Here is an 18,284-nt window from a genome sequence, read left to right as displayed (position 1 = left end):
GATCCTTAGTAATGCTGACCAGCAGAATAATGTTTGAGGAAAGGAACAGGAACTGTGTAATATAACCAAAGTTCTTCAAAACAAATTTTCAAGGGTACAGCCAGGGAAAAAAGTTTTTATGCTTCCAATTTTCGGGAAGTATATCTGTGCCATTTTAACAGATTTTTAATAAGTTTATGGCTTCTAAATTAGAAATCATCTTTCACTTTACAAATTCATCAAAAAGAGTATATTTGGCTGTTTTTGCTTATGCTGAAGTTTGAAGACTCCCTTTTTTTTCTTTTTTTCATTCTGAGCATGGTTATTTTCTGTGTTTGTAGGAGTTAGAAATCTGTCTGCAGCTGATAGTGGCAGAAACAATAACAGAAATGGTGACACATGATATGAGAAGTACTGTGTTGATTGCAATGACAGATTCTCCTACTATTTTTCCTTCTCTTCCTTTTCCACTATAGAAATCTAGTCTCCCATCAAAATTAGATTTGTGTCTTCCATAACTATCTGAATAATTTCTTTTGTCTCATTAAACACTGTTTCAGTCTCATCATCATCTACGGAGCTGTTAGGGATACAAATCTATTGTGGTGGTTGTTTGCATCATGTCTACCTTGGCTACGATAGTGTGTTCAGCATGTGGTTTGTAGTAGCTTACCTGCAGTCTTAGTTCTTATGCATTAGTATACTTACTCCTGCTTCAGTTTCTCTTTATAACTCAGTACTCACTCGACAGTAAGTCCTGCTTGTCATTTACTAATTCCCACTATATCTAACTTCAACTTATCAATTTCCATTTTTAAATTCTCTATCTCACCTACCAGTTAAGGAATCACACATTCCACACTCCTACCTGCAGAACCCCTGTTTTATTTCTACAGATGACAGTACCCTCCAGAGTAGTCCCTGCCTGGAGATCTGAGTGGGGGACTATTTTACATCCAAAATATTGTGCCTAGGAGGATGCCATCATCATTAAGCCATGCAGAAGATCAGCAAGCTCTTGGGAAAAATAATAACTTCAGTTTATCTTTGTATTTACAAAACCAGTGTAAGAAGGCATTGTTGGCCAATGTTACAAGGTCAGATCAGTCAGTCATCTCGACTGTTGCCACTGTAACTACTTTAGATGCTGCTGCCACTCTCCAGGAATCACATATTCATCTAGCCTCTACACATATACCCCTCCATTGTGGTAGCACCTATGCCAATGGCTGTCTGCATAGTTGAATCATTCAAGCCACTTTGGATCGGTGTGGGGTGTTAGAGTACATAGATGATGTACTATGATACCCACTGGCTATGTATGCTCTAGCCAGTGGCAGTGGGCATTAATGGCTGAAACTAGCCCAGCAAAAATATTTGACCACATAATAGAAGATCAAAAGAGAACTGTCAAAGAACTTATAGTTTGGAACTGGTGTTAGACAGTGAGATGTACTATCCCCAGTACTCTTCAACTGCCTGCTGGAGAAAGTTTTATGTGAATGGGTAAGACACTCAGATGTTACAGAGCTGATAATCAGTTACAAAAAGGACAAGTTAGTAGTCAATTGGCCTGCTTCACAAATGACCTCACACATTTAGCATCCAGTGTAGGAGAAGCTGGTTATCCTCATTGCGACTGAAGTGGAGTAGCAGAGTGCCATCAGGAAGGCAGAGTACATCATAAAAGTCAGAGCGGCACCCAGCATGATCATTAAGAGAGAAGATGGACTCCTTCAAATACCTTGGAGCACAGATAAGCCCACATTAGTGAGGATCTGGCCATGAACTATAGGGGCACCATCTAATGGTCCGCCTGGTCGTCGTTGATATCGCTAATTGCTGTAAACGCACTATTTCACTCCAATTTACGGAGCTTGTTAGCACTTGATGTTAGGTTGGCGCCATTACAATGTATTGTATTGTAGTAATCGCTGCTGCTTGCTGGATCGCTGCTGTGTCTCGATGCTGATGCTGGCTCTAAATCTGGTTGTCTAGGGTTAAAAAACATGAGGTCCCGTGTTTTTCATGTGCTTTTGATGATAAAGAACGAGCGAAACCAACACGTATGTAAACATCAAATATTTATTACTTTAGTGGCCATATTAATTCCACTGTCCACCAAAGACCATAACACAACACAAAGTAGTACTTCCTTTACATGTTCTTTGCCTTGTTTTGCCAAACAATAACACAGAAACACACTTCACCAAAGTGACATTCCGACTGCCCCTGACTGCCTCCGACTGGTTTTCCGACCCTTCTCGCTGCTTGTATTTATAACATTGTCAAAGAACTACTAAAAAGAGATATAGTTTATGAGTCACATGTACATCTGTTATCATAATTTGTGCAGAAAAGTTATTAATTTGCATCGAGTGACATAATTTAACATGTTATTAAAATGACAGACAGATTTGTTGACTTGACAGAATAATTCTTTGTTACAAAAAGGTCGTTTTTTAGAAGTTTGTCAATTGACTTCTCTAATTTGCATAAATAAGTAAGTAACGTGAATTATGAAGAATTACATTGGTTTTCGTCTAAAATAGGATTGATTACGTGAATACTGAGTGAAAACGCTCCTAGTGAACAAATAGGTTTCACTGGGTGATTTTTATTTAAGGAGATCCAAAATACCCAAGTTGGCCACTATTTTTCGTACTTCATATTAATTATTTAAGATGAACTTAGTGTTTTTACATGATGACATTTGCTGTATCAGTGATCAAGTGATATTAACTTTTGTGTGGGTCAGTTATTCAGTATAATTTAATGGGTTGACTGTTTATGGAGACATGTTATGCAATCATTGTTAACAAACACAATAACTTTTCTATAATCATAAATACTCATTAAACTGGTTAAATTTGGAAGGGATCGCATACTTCATTAAAGTAAAGCCTTTAATATGTTCCGTTACAACCAGAATGGAGACAACCAAGTATTTCTGTAAGAAAATTTACAGATCTAATTCCCTTTCCCTCAGTCTAAAGCTCTAAACATACAGTGCCATAATAAGAGGCTTCAGAATGCCTGAACATCTTCAGAAAGGGACAACACTGGAAACTAGAACTAAAGGGCAGAAAGATTTTGGGAAAAGTGATGGGGACTATCAATATTGTGTATACACAACAAGGAACCCTGCCAACATCTAGAGCGTTTTACAAAGTAGTGATAAGAGGGATACTAAACTTCTACAATTGTATATAGTCACAATGTACAATTGGAGGCTCACATCGAGAATCTTCAGCATTGTCTTCCAGGGGAAAGTGACTGATGTCAAGTGGGCAAGGCTAGTTGGGAAAGACGTGGAGCAGCCAGAAGTGGACCACACTGACATTCATGACAGAGATCAGTACAGAATTATCATCAGAACCTTATCAGTTGTCACAGTGCATAAAAAAGGGGGATTTTGTGTGTGTGTGTGTGGGGGGGGGGGGGGGGACATGCTAGAATTAAGGATTGATCAAATGTGAACTTGAACATAATATAATTATTTATTGCACATGTAACTTATTGAATCAAACAGAGCTTTTAGATACATTTTCCAGATGGCTCTCATGCTGATGGGCTATTTTGCTGTCCTCAGTGCGTTTCGTTCCTCATCTTTCAGGAATCTCTGGCTGTACTACCCTACAGCTTGCCTGTTGCCTGAACATATTCCTGTCTACTACCTCCACTACTTCTCTCTGAACTTTCTCAAGGTCTTTTTTAACTTGTTGGATCATTGTGTTTTCTTTAATTTTCTTTTATCTGTCATAATATTGTGTGCAAAACTCTTGGTTGGGTATCTTTGAATATGACCATAAAATTTCAATCTTTCTTTTCTGATATCTGCTGCCAGATTTGATATTTGTCCTGTTGCTTTATGAGATTTTGGACTGTATCCAGCATGTGCTTTTTTTTCCAAAAATGTTACCAAATCACATTTTCTGTTGAGAATTAAAGTTTCACTCACATAGATAACTTCCAGTTTAATCATGTTGCTGTAATTGTTAAGCTTTGTATGTGTGGATAAGCTTTTTTTTCTATTGTAGATGATAAAAGAAATCTATATATAAATATGAAATGAATGTGTGTGTGTGTGTGTGTGTGTGTGTGTGTGTGTGTGTGTGTGTTTTACACAGTGCTAAAAATGCATGCCTTAAAAGCTAGGAGCACTTGTTCAGAAGAAGAGATGTGTTCCACAGTAGTGAAGATAAACAAGTGCTCATAGCTATTGAGGTATGAATTTTAGAGTCTGTTTTACTAGACATAGTTTCTTGTTTCGGTGTAAGGAGCCCGTCCTCAAAGTCAGTAAAAGTATTTTTTAAACATCCTGTTTATGTATGTTCCATATCTCCTCCTCCTGAGCCCTTGGATCAATTTCAACCAAACTTGATAAGTGTAACACTTATTGTGTGGAAAGCAGTAGTAGAGGACTAAGAACCACTTACCTCCCATAGAGCTGGAGGTGACGTGGAAGGTGCACACGAAATGCAGGGGAAAGAGGTGATGGATACAGACAGAAGGTGGAGACACAGATGGACAAGGGGGGAGGGGGGGTGGAAGAGATGGACAAAGAGAGGAGGGAGGAAGTGAAGGATACAGGGAGGGGGAGGAGGAGATTGACAGAGAGGAGGGAAATGAAGAGATGTTTGCAATATATGTGAGATACAAATGCCTCGGTGAAGCGGCAGGTGAAAGGCCAGTATTGTAATGATAAAAGAAAATTTATACAACCAGCTTTTATTGATACATACATGGCAAAAAAGAGCTCCATAACAACTAAAATAACATTCGTATTATTTTGTCCAACCGTTGTATCTTCTGATTTTTTTTACATACTCTTCCACTACTTTTGTAAGAAGCAGCACCAACACATACTGGCATTCCCACAGGGTTTTGTCGAGGTAGACCAGGCGGCGACCCCAGAGGAGCGGCATGTGGCCAACATGCAGATCAACGGCTACGAGAACCCCACCTACAAGTACTTCGAGGTGAAGGAGTAAGGTACGAGTGGGAGGCCGTAGTCTGCCGCCGCCACTCGTCTGGCGTTTCCTCGGTGTCACCCAGATATCCCTTGCCCTGTCCCGAATGCAGATATTTGTCTATGTGGATGGTATCCTTTTTTAGTTTGTAATATGTGGCAAAGAAGTAAGATTTTAAGAAGCAGAATATACAATACCTTAACAGCAGAAGCTATATGTACAGTGTGTGTCTGCTAACCACCTCAATGTATTAACACTACTACTACTATTATATTAATAATAGCTACTGTACACTGTTAAGACAATTTGATGTAACACAGTACCGGTGTGTATAAAGCAAAATATGTAATGGTGTCTGTATATTTTTTCGTTTGTAATAATACCTACTGCTCGTCTATGTTTGTTATATTGATAATAATAATACTATGTCTAATAAAAAGGGTAAGTATTTGTAGGGAGTTGCTGTCTATATGTGTGGAAACTTTCATTGCCATCATTGACTTTCGTTACCAGTACCGCTGTAAGATAAATATTTGCACGGCTTCACTACTTGAGCAAGGCAGTGAGGCAATTGTAGGTGATCCGTGGTGCTTGCACTGTGAGCTAACAGAGTATTCACTTTGAGCACACTTCTCCATATCCACTGTATGTTTCTCCCTCTGACCATCCTGGTTTCTATTTCTAATCTTAAATGATTTGGCACGTACTATCCCGAAGACAGCAGATCGGAGGCAGTACGGGAGTGCTGTATGAACTTTGGTGTTCAGATGTCAATTACGTTCTAAAAGTTGTCATCCTTTTGACATCTAAATGAGAGCCTGAACATCCATTATAGGCTACAGTAATCTACAACTTTTTTCCTCCCCCTTTGATTTATCGTTCGAGATAGCAAACTGTTTCAGTCACATAGAGATGGCTACAATATTTGATGTCATTCCTACATAATATTATAAAGATGGGTGAGCAAATGTACAATTGTGGTGTTAGCTTTTTGAAACATGATAAAAAAGTATAGTGTGGTGTTATTTTTGGATGTGGGTGTTTTTCTTTCTGTGCGGTGGGATTAGGAAGTACACTTAAAATAATATTAAAATAATAAGGCTCCCTCCATATATAGTATTTTACTTTTTTAATTGTATTAAAGCTAATATAAATGATTAAAAAAAACTAGATTATTACACAGCTTTGCAAGTATAAACTAGAATACTAATAATATATGCATTTAATAATGTAACAACGTTCACTTGATGGGTAAATGTTTTATGAAGAGGTACAGTTGCATCTAGCTCCTGCATACTTAAACTTACTTGTAAATGTTCGAGGAACTTCTTTAGTCCTCAAATGTCAAATATACAGCATATTACTACACACTCCACAGAATGCCCGTATGGTTCACTCTTAGCAGTTTGCTTCTAGTACTCTGTACTACTTTCTGGACATTTACCCATCAAACTTGTTCACCTAGATGATAATAAGATGGAGAAAATTGTAAATTACAAGAATATTTTGAAAATCATTTCATCATACATATTGTTTTGATAAGTGTGGCATCTCATAATTAAATATAGTTGGCACCTCTGATTAAGAATTTTTGTTCAATCTTGTGTATCACTTTCATAGTAAAATTGAATAAAGATGTGTACCCTACAAATGTTGTGTTACAACATCTGTGACGTTATTTCCTGGGAGTAAACAGGAAATTTTAGCCCTCATTTTCCATCTTTCATGTGGGGCAATCCTGACCGTAATACCTATTGAAAATACACTTGGAATATTGAAACAGTTTTAAGTAGTTCTGATTATGTGGCCTCGAAGGATTCAACATTGCTAAATGGCAACATGGTTATACAGTAAACTGGTTGTCATTTTCCTTTCACTACAAGAATACCCAAATTGAAAACTTTGTGTGTTTTGTATCACTTAAAGATTCCACTGTTTGATCATTTTTGAAGCTAAAGGTTTTGTCTCATTCAGATGCTCAGTTTGAGCAATACTGTTATTTATTTTGGTGTATTTATGAGATACTGAAGAAACTTCAGAAGCAATGTTTGTTTTTAAATCCTAAGAACCTTTCTATATGTTACAGAGGTCTCTGATTTTCAACTTAAGATGAAATAGGAATAGTAGTTTTTTGTCCATGCTGTATATGGAGACTGATATGAGAAGTCATCCAGAGTGTCTCCTCTTGTTCTATTAAAAACTGACAATGAACTGCACTCACCTCATCTGTGAGGCTATAGCAGAAACTTAACTGAACTCATGGCATAACATAAAGAGTGCAAAAACTCTTTTTACTATAAAAAAATTAAATGGATAATCATGAAATTTTGTTCAAAGTCTGGTGCGTCACTATTGCTACCATGTTTCAAATAAGGGAATTAGAGTTGCCTATATATGGTTTTTTCCAGCCAGCAAATTACTCCCTTAATCTGAATTACTGCCCACAATACTTTAATGTTTGGTGCCGGTGGATTTAATTAGGTCCGTTTTTCCAGCTAAGCATAAGAAACCCAGAGAGACTGTTGTTGGTAATTTATATACTGATTTTTCTGATAAAAATGCAACAGTTGAATTTTTTCTCCCGTAACAGGAGACCATTCGGTAACATCAGTGTCGGTTTCGAAATATTTGTGGTTAAAAGAAAAATATTGAGCACATGATTAGGGAAAGGGTAATTTTGACATACGGATTCACATTATTCAGCAGAGACCAAGAAGCCACATGTACCCAACTAAAACGTTTTCTCTCTCCCCCCTTTTGTTTTCTAGAGAGCTACTTGTGGAGACCCAGTCTTGAAGTGTATTTTTCTGTACCAGAAAAGTTTTACAATGGCCACAGAAGGATCCTGTTGGCCAATGTTAGATAAATATGGAAACAAAAATCAGGAACAATATGTACAAACATTATACCTTTGCACTGGCTTCCTGGTCAATATGGATTGGGCAAAGTTAAAAAGCTTTTATTCTTTTTTTTTTTTTCATCAGAGGTGTCATTAATAAGTATAAGACTTTACATCTTTTCAACACCACACAAATAGAGGAAATTTCAAAAGCACAGTGCACAAAGAAGAAATACATGTTTGCCAAAAAATAAATTTAAAACTTTCAAATTTGGCATTTAAAATAAGTTTTATAAAGTTAGACTATAACTATAATTACTTTCTTCTTTCTTTCCTTGTAATATTTTGTGTATTCTGTGGCCATTGTAAATTTGATTAAGAAATAAATAAAGACGCTAAGTAATATGTGGTTTTTCCTAGCTCTTCCCCCTATACCACCTGCTCTTACATGAAAGGGAGGGAATAAAATTTCAACAGAGAGTTGACCAAATAAAATGTAAAAATTATAATCAGTAAGTACCCATGGTTGAAGACTGATGTGGCTGACAGAAGCCGGTATTATCCATCATGTACCGCATCTGTTAGATAATGCTAAAACAACAATGACGTCAAGAAAATTTTGTATTTTGGGTATCCACCTCTTCAGAACTGAATCATGGCGAATAAAACCACTTCAACTGTACGATAAATCATTATTTCTGATCCAACTAGTTTTGCAACATTAGAACCACGCCTTTAGGGTTACAGCTGTATGTAAACAATAGTAAAAACGAATGAAGATCTACCCAGAGGTGTATTGGAAGTATGATGTACTCACATTTATAATTTATTTCAAACATTAAGCAGTAAATGATCCGACATTCTTTGTCCCATTGTGATAAAACTGTTTAACTGTCAAGAGGTCAGTAGTGCAATTTAAAATGAAGCAGAATTTAGGGAACACAATTGTAATACAGGAAAACTAGAATAAGAATAAAGTGGTAAACCAAATGTATGTTGTAGATAAAACAAATGATATGTGTAGGTGGTGAAAGCCATGTTCTCACTCGCAAGATAAAATAAATCTCAAAGCAAAACTTATATGATACAGGAAAAAGTCAAGTTTAGATAAAATGCTGCATAAAAAAATAGTCTGTCATCTAAATAAAAGGACTGGAGAAAGGAAAACATAAAATCTTGTGCAGGCATACCTAAGGCTTAAACATCGTCATGCGAATGTGAGGTCCACAATGATTGCCTAGATGAACTGTGCTGAACCAGTGCCACTGCCAATAAGGAAAATAGGCACGTGCATGTAAGAACATATGCAACGGAAGGCGACATGGGAATGTAATTGTAAAAGGTGACAGAAAAAGTTGGGTAGTATCTTTACAAGTAATTTTATGAAAGGTAGAAGAACCTAAAAAACAACTGTTGTTTTGTTTTATTTTTAAAAACTATGGGGCAGCCATGCATAGTGAAATACAATTATGACATAAAAGGAATTGTATAGTATTTTATCAGTAAACTTCTTTATGAATTGCAAATAGATATATAGTGATGTATGAATCTCACAATGCTTAACAATTCTAGAGGTGACGCAAGAGAAATGTAGCGGGGTGATGTCTTCAAATTCCAACAATATTTTGACAGGTGCATTGTCATTTTCAAGGCACAGATGTAACAAGACAGGACTGCACAAGGAAAGGTATGCTGAGCATATGCAGAAAGAAAGATAACACACACGCTCTCTCTCTCTCTCTCACTCTCTCTCTCTCTCTCTCTCTCTCTCTCTCTCTCTCTCTCACACACACACACTGCAAATGCCTGCACCACCACACAACCAAAGATGACCAATATTAGAAGTTATCACAGTGAAAATTAATAACTAATGGGGGACATAGCATTAACTCTGTCTCTCTGGCAGTGAAAGAGTAGTATTCTACATGCAATTTAGGCAAAAGTCTCTATTTATAAGGTCACTTGCTAATTTAATCTCAACTGCTTCCTTAATAACACTATCCCAATAGCTGGAATTGCACGCCAGAATTTCTGTGTTGTTATATTCCTTAGAATTACTGGTGCCAAGGCAGTGTTCTGCAGTAGCAGATTTTCTCAGCAGTTGTAAGCATGTGTGATTCTTATGATCAGTACACCATTTCTTCACTGTCCTGGTGGTATGTACTTATTCCCAATGGACTGTTTTAGACACTGCCAAAAACAAAAGCAGGTTTGTGTCAAGCAAGCAATATTGTTTTAAGGTATAACCCAGCCAAAGACATCATTAAAGGCACTCATTTTCTCTGTCATTGTTTTCCCTGTCTGTGCATGCTCATGCACTTGCACATGCTGACATGCATGCACTCACCACACTCGCTCATTCTCTCTCTCTCTCTCTCTCTCTCTCACTCACTCACTCACACACACACACACACACACACACACACACACACACACTCCTAAATTGAAAAGTATATGAAATGTTCACAAAACAAAACGAACTAGGATTAGGATTTCTTTCCTTAGAACCAGCTACAACATGCAATGGCAATCCTCAAACCACATGCTGATCGGGACACATTGTCATAAATGAGTGGACATGTGTTCAACACACAAGTAATATCACAACTAAGCATGCCTGTGTTTGACCAACAGTCAACAAGGTCATGACACATTAATGAAGTGCAGCCAGTTAAATTTAATACTCCAAGCAACATGGCTATCACAAACCCCATTTCATCGAACACCACCACTGAATGGTCATCTGATGCACAGTAGTGCCTCCAGTCTTAATTTAGTTGCTCCAAGTTTGATGCAAAACATGAGACATCCTAGTAGTTGCTCTGAAATGACATGTAAAACTCATTTCCTTGTCAATAAACAGAACTCAAATCGTACTACTGAAATACAGAATCAGATTTCAAACAGATGCCAAAATGAGCTCAAAAAACAGCTAATACAAGACACTGAACTTTCATGTGTTGGACTACCAAAATACACACAATCCATGTGTGCCTAATCACCAGTTACATGTCATAGTGGAACAACTCACCTGAACATGTGACACATAACAGAGCAGGAATACATGTGCCTAGCACACACTCTACAAACCCATTCTGAAAACAGTTTGTCAGTGTCTGTCACAGGAAACAAACTCTACCTGTTGCTAATAGAACATGACAGGAAAGCCAGTACTCTCACATAAAAAAGGAATACCAAGTAATGTGACAGCAGAGAGCAACAATTCAAAAACACCTCCAGGTGTTTACCGTATAGGATCTAACACTGCCAATTTCATTGCACATGACTCAGCTCACCACATTAATGCTGTACTCATTATTACAAAAACCAAATAAAGGTTTTCAATATGTTTGTGCATTTCCGATCTTGGTGTACTGGTGACAGTACTAACAAGGGAACCTCCCCATCGCACCCCCCTCAGATTTAGTTATAAATTGAAAAGCTGAACACAGATCAATCGCGAAAACAGGAAGAAGTTGTGTGGAACTATGAAAAAAATAAGCAAAATATACAAACTGAGTAGTCCATGCGCAAGATAGGCAACATCAAGGATAGTGTGAGCTCCAGGAGCGTCGTGGTCCCGTGGTTAGCGTGAGCAGCTGCGGAACGAGAGGCCCTTGGTTCGAGTCTTCCCTCGAGTGAAAATTTTACTTTCTTTATTTTCGCAAAGTTACAATTTGTCCGTTCATTCATTGACGTCTCTGTTCACTGTAATAAGTTTAGTGTCTGTGTTTTGCGACCGCACCGCAAAACCGTGCGATTAGTAGACGAAAGGACGTGCCTCTCCAATGGGAACCGAAAACATTGGATCGCAAGGTCATAGGTCAACCGATTCCTCCACAGGAAAACACGTCTGATATATTCTATACGACACTGGTGACGGCATGTGCGTCACATGAGAGGAATGTGTTGTCGACCCACCTAACTTGCACACTTGGCGAATGGGTAGAAAGATTCTTCTACCTTGCCCGATTTAGGTTTTCTTGTGGATGTGATAATCACTCCCAAAAAAGTGATGAAAACATAAGAGTTTGTCACATAAACTGCAACAAATCAATGCAACAGTTTCACAGTCGCACAGTTTTGCCTGTGCTCTGTCAAAACATATGTTTTTTACGTTTTCAAATGTTTCCGTGTGTAGACCGTCAAATCCTGCATATGTCCAAGCAAATTTGAACATGTCCTGGAATTTTGGAGAGCGAAGTTGATTATGTGTGAGTGCCTGAACTTTGATAATTGTCTGAAAATAAAAAAAAAATTTCACTCGAGAGAAGACTTGAACCAAGGATCTCTTGTTCTGCAGCTGCTCACGCTAACCACGGGACCACGGCGCTCGCAACTACACACTCTCCTTGATGTTGTCTACATTTTGCATGGACTACTCAGTTCGTATATTTTACTTATTTTTTCCGTAGTTCCACACAACTTCTTCCTGTTTTCTCGATTGATCTGTGTTCAGCTTTTCAAGGCCTATCTACTGTGCCAACTTATAACTAAATCTGAGGGGGGTGCGATGGGGAGGTTCCCTTGTAAGCACCAGGAATAAACTTTCAGGGGCTAAATATTCAGACCTTTCACATGTATGGCAAATGTAAGTATCACATTAGGAATGGTACATCACATTGGAAACCTCACAAGGTGATCAGAATGGATTTCACTAGATGTGGTGCCAACACACACATACACTGGTGCAAAATATGTAAGCGATGTGAAATTAATAACAATTCCTACACATGGTTTGCATCCCAATCAAACACAACACACATTCCTAACCTCTAACCGAGTGTCATTTGCTAAACCACTCCCAGTGGAATTAATGCATTTCCCCAACATTCAACAAATGAGTAATTGCAGTCAAACAACAAGACAAATTACTTGATGCTCTTTAACTAGAGAGAAGCATACTAAACAGTTTGCAATTCCACTGTACTGCCCATGGTGGCCTGACTGAAAGCCATTCACAACCACGTCTAAACACATGGTCATGTGGAGTGGCCATGCAGTTTGAGGCATCATGTCACAGACTGCATGGCTCCTCCCACCAGTTCAAGTCTTGCCTCAGGCATGGGTGTGTGTGTTGTTCTTAGCGTAAGTTTGTGTAAACGGTCAGGACCACATGGCACAAATACACTCCTGGAAATGGAAAAAAGAACACATTGACACCGGTGTGTCAGACCCACCATACTTGCTCCGGACACTGCGAGAGGGCTGTACAAGCAATGATCACACGCACGGCACAGCGGACACACCAGGAACCGCGGTGTTGGCCGTCGAATGGCGCTAGCTGCGCAGCATTTGTGCACCGCCGCCGTCAGTGTCAGCCAGTTTGCCGTGGCATACGGAGCTCCATCGCAGTCTTTAACACTGGTAGCATGCCGCGACAGCGTGGACGTGAACCGTATGTGCAGTTGACGGACTTTGAGCGAGGGCGTATAGTGGGCATGCGGGAGGCCGGGTGGACGTACCGCCGAATTGCTCAACACGTGGGGCGTGAGGTCTCCACAGTACATCGATGTTGTCGCCAGTGGTCGGCGGAAGGTGCACGTGCCCGTCGACCTGGGACCAGACCGCAGCGACGCACCACTCACAGACAGCAGGTGAGAGCACCAGCAGTAGAAGCAGAAGTAGAAGTAGAAGTTTATTGTCTCATAACACACAATTTCAAGCCATTGACTTAAAAGTACAGGAGAGTCATCAAAACACAAAAACTGGTTTACAATTTTCCTTATAATACCAGTAATATAATATACAGAACTGAATAATTACTTAATTAAGCAATTAATAATTTTTCTTCAAAAGTAACAAACTTTTAAGATTAACAGTCCTAGGTACTTGCTCTCTCCTGCTCAAATTTTCAGGTTGTCATTTATGAATTATTCTACTGAATAGTAACATTTCTGCACTAGTTTCTCATATAAGGATTTTTTCAGTGCTTCTAAATTTATGCTGAGCAATTCTCTTCCTTTCACTTTATTATAAATTTTCATACCCATATAATGTGGAGTTTGAGCATAAAGTTCTAAACAGTGGGTGGGCAGCATAAATTATTTTGATTTCTGTTGTTGTAATCATGTTGAAAATCATTTGTTACAAACAAATCAGGGTTACTTTGTACAAAGATAATCAGCTCATATATGTATAGTGAGGGAACACTTAGTATACTCAGATTTTTTAGGAGTGGGTGACATGATTTTCCTCGCTCTACATGGTGCATATTTCTAATGATGGTTTTCTGAAGTTTTAGTATTCGACACATATGGTTTGAGTTACCCCAAAATACAATTCCGTACCTTATTACTGACTCAATGTAGCTGTGAATACTACTTTTCTCTTGGCCATACTGGTAGCATTGTACAATATTCTCATTGCATATGCCAGGCTATTTAATTTATTTGCAAGGTATTGTATGTGTGACCCCTATGATGGCTTTTTATCTAGTTGCATTCCTAGGAATTTCACATACCTAGCTTTGTGCAAATCCTCATTTCTGTGACTGACCTGAATATGATTTAATTTTGCTTGTTTTGTTTTAAATTGCATTAACTGAGTCTTTTCCATTGTTAATTTTAACCCATTTAAATCAAATCAGGTATCTAAGTTTTCTAAACTATTTAATACAGTTTGTGGAATTTGATTTGTAATGTTACTTTCAACGATTAAAGATGTGTCATCTGCAAATAAAACTTAGTGACACTCAATATTAAGTGGAGGATATGTAAAGCATGTCAGGAGGATGTGGGAAACAATGCAGTCATTGTCCTAATGTGGAAAGGGAGTGATCTATCTGATGTCAAAAAGAGCATGATCATTGGCTTTTGGGCCAAGGATGGAAACATTTCTGAAAGTGCCAGTTTTGTGAACTGTTTGTGTGCTGCCATCTTAAAGTATATAGCACCTGGAAAAATGGTACTATCCAAAACTGGTGCTGAAACAACTGTGGTGCACCACAGGCCATAGATGACAGCAGTAGAGATGTGTATAGGCAAACAGATGTGCAACTACTGAGCAACTGACCACCCAGATGAAACAAGGGGCTACCAATAGTGTGTCCTTAACATCTGTTCAGCAAATGCTGTTGCGTAGCAGGTGCCTGGTTCAAGCACCCATGCTAGCTGCTGCTCACTGACAACGAAGACTGCAATTTGCACAGCAATACTGGAACTGGCTGTCCACGGAATGGTGACAGGTGGCCTTTTTTAGATGAATCACATTTTATGCTTCAGCAGACAGATGGCTGTTGGCATTTCTGGGGTGAAATTTCTGAAAGCAAACACCCTGCAACATTTATTGGAAGGGTCCTGGCCAGAGAAGGGTGTGTTATGACCTGGGGAATATTTTTGTGACATTCCCTGGATGGTATTGTCATTCTGGAAGACACAATATCTCAACACAACTCTGTCCTTGGGGACCATATTCAGGCTTTTGATGTGGCTGGACAGTGTAGAAGAAAAATGTGACTGTACAATGTAAAGATGTCTTCCATCTAATGTGAAATTTAAAATTTTCCCAATGAATTAAATGCTCAAAGAGATTTTGAAATACCAGCCAGTCGTTGTAAACTTCACTCCACGATATTTTGACTGGTTGCCTGCCATTCATTTTCAGGTGAGACACTGAAAACTGATGAAGACATTCTCCACTCTGCCCTGTATAGTGCATTGAGAGTATTGCTGTGCAAATGTCAGAGTCATGGTGACAGATGAACCACACCACCCAGCAACAGAGCCCTTGCTGATGGAACTGTGAAGATCAGCTGTCTTCAATGATGCTGCTCGCAGCTTGTGTCTTCATCTGGAGTAAATCTCAAAGATGGCAGGATTCCACACATTATCCAGCTTGTAGCTGCTGTCATTCTTCATTAGACTTGCCACGATGCATATTTCATGGATTCTTTTATAATAGAATCCTAAAATGATGTTGCTATGGCCAAAATTAATGTTTTATCGCACTCCATTGTATGTCCGTAGGAGATACAATGTTCCATGATTGCAGACTTTCTGGGTTGCAAAAGGTGAGTGCAACATTTATGTTCCTTGCAGTGTTCTTCCACTGTGCGTGTTGTTTGTCCTAAATAGGCCATACCATATTGGCAAGGTATTTTGTAAATTCCCACCTTCTGCAATAACCTTCTGATCCCAGCAGGTCCAAAATATTAGATGGTGGGTGGAAAATCACTTTCACGTGAAAATTACTAAGGATTCTTGCAATTTTGAAGGAAATATTCCCAACGAAGGGAGAAAAGCTAGGGACTCTGCTGGTGCATTCTCCTCTTTATCCACTTCCCGGTTCTTGATTTCAGCTAAGAATGCCCTGTTAATTTGCCATGCAGAGTATCAATTGTCTCTGAACACTAACACTATCTTTAAATGTGCAAGCTCTTTAGGCAAACTATTTGCATCCAACACTATATGGGCTCTGTGTACGAGGGTTTTAAGCACACTGATGGTTTGGAATGGGTGTGACAACTTGAAGAGCATAAGTACAAATCAGTGTGAGTGGGCTTAAAATAAACAGAATGTCCCAGAGAACTGTCATTCTTCTGTCTAGCCAAAACGTTCAGGAATGAGAGAGACGATCTTTCTCTAATTCCATAGTAAACTGAATGCTCTCATGAATGGAGTTAAGATAATGTAAAAGCCACACTATCAATGGAACATTGTGAGGAAAGACCACTTGAATCACTTGTTCTTAAACCACTGTTTTTTGGAGATATGTGGATGACAGTTTCATAAAGTGGCTCCACAGAGAAGATAAGTTAATGGAGTTTTTACATCATCTTAACTCCATTCATGAGGACATTTGATTTACTGTGGGACTCAAGAAAGATGTTTATCTCCCATTCCTGGATGCTTTGGTAAGACAGAAGAGTGATGGCTCTCTGGGACGTTCTGTTTTATCATAAGCCCACTCGCACTGATTTCTACTTACACTCTTCGAGTTGCCATCACCCATCCCAAACCATGAGAGTGCTTAAAACCCTTGTATATAGTGACCATACAATGTCAGATGCAGATAGTTGGCCTAAAGAGCTTGCACATTTAAAGACAAAGTCCACAGAAAATGAATACTGTACCATATAGGACAAACAACACATAAAGTGGAAGAATGCTGCACAGAACATAAATGTTGCACTCACCTTCTGCAGCCTGGCAAGTCTGCAGTTGCAGAATATTGTATCTCCAATTGTCAGTCAATGGAGTATGATGAAACATTAATATTGGCCACAGCAACATATTTTCCAGGATTCCATATTAGAAGAACCGATTGAAATATGCATCACAAGAAAAGAATCCATTCAAATATGCATCATGGAAAATCTAATAACCATGACAGTAGCCACTAGCTGGATAATGGGCGGAATCGCATCATATCTGAGATGTGCTCCAGACAATGATGCCAGGATACTCTGATGGCTGCAGCAAATGGCAATGCCAAAGACAACTGATCTTCGCAGTTCCACCAGCAAGGGTGTTGCTTATGGGCAGTGTGGTCCATCTGTCACTGTGTCACTGTGACTCTGTCACAAGCACACAAGTACTCTCAGTGCACTATATACGGCTGAGCAGAGAATATATTCATCGGTGTTTGATGGCTCACATGAAGATGACTGGCAGGTGTCCAGTCAAAATATTATGGATTGAAGTTTACGACAACCAGCCGTCTTCCATCTGATGGTGGACGGTGTAGCAGATAAAATAAATTTTCATCACTGAAGCAGAATCATATTTCTTTCAGTTAACTGACAGCGCCTGCCCTCAAACACACAATCCATAATGCATGTAATTGACATTCTGATATGGTATTTGTGTACAGTTTTTGTGATGTAAATATTGTTGCAGCTTGTAGAGGATATGGTAAAAGATTTCCTAATTGTAGAGCGCCAGATTCTAAAGTGTTTGCACTAAATTGCACGAGGCTGATGCTGTACACAGCAGTCATACCTCATCTGAACACACAAATGAACAGAATGTGGATGAAGTAGAAGAAATTTATTCAGTTGGTCCAATACAATCTTTCAACAAGAACATGCAGAAATTTCTAAACATATCAACATTCAACATACAAGAATATAGAAGACATTATTTCATCTGTTACACTACCATCCAAACAACACACCAAGAAGACTCATTCTCAGTAAACTAAAATCCTCCCTGTATCGCTACGTAACACTGCCGTGTTCTCTAAATCATTTTCTGTGTCAAGTACCTGATGCTGAAATAATCTTCTTTGAAATATCAGAGAAATTAGATTCCTTTCATAGTTCAAAACACAGCCAATGCTCCACCTTTTATCACAACAGCTCTCTCTTCCATATAGTTATCTGCAGCTCACTCTCACCAACCTTTTCTCTCCTCATTACCTACAGGTTTCTTTATTGAAATTTTGTTCTTTCTTTACAGTCATTGTCATTTTCATTTCAATCTTATCCTCCTTCATTATCCTTCCTATTTCTGATAATATTAAAAATGACATCAAATGTGCTAAACTGAAGA

At 38.7% G+C, this 18,284-nt stretch overlaps 1 protein-coding gene across 1 annotated transcript in view; it reads left to right on the top strand.

Annotated features, from left to right (window-relative positions):
- LOC126209848 (amyloid-beta-like protein) overlaps window positions 1–8,194 on the top strand; it is a 132,158-nt gene extending 123,964 nt beyond the window's left edge. The window contains exon 11 of the mRNA XM_049938976.1: window positions 4,863–8,194. Within this exon, the coding sequence (XP_049794933.1) occupies window positions 4,863–4,973 (111 nt within the window). The 3' untranslated portion in view covers window positions 4,974–8,194. The remainder of the gene's footprint in view (window positions 1–4,862) is intronic.
- Window positions 8,195–18,284: the final 10,090 nt, after the last annotated feature.

The sequence above is a fragment of the Schistocerca nitens genome, chromosome 10 (genome assembly GCF_023898315.1).
Source record: "Schistocerca nitens isolate TAMUIC-IGC-003100 chromosome 10, iqSchNite1.1, whole genome shotgun sequence".
Lineage (NCBI taxonomy): Eukaryota > Metazoa > Arthropoda > Insecta > Orthoptera > Acrididae > Schistocerca > Schistocerca nitens.
This window is presented reverse-complemented; position numbering and strand designations above follow the sequence as displayed.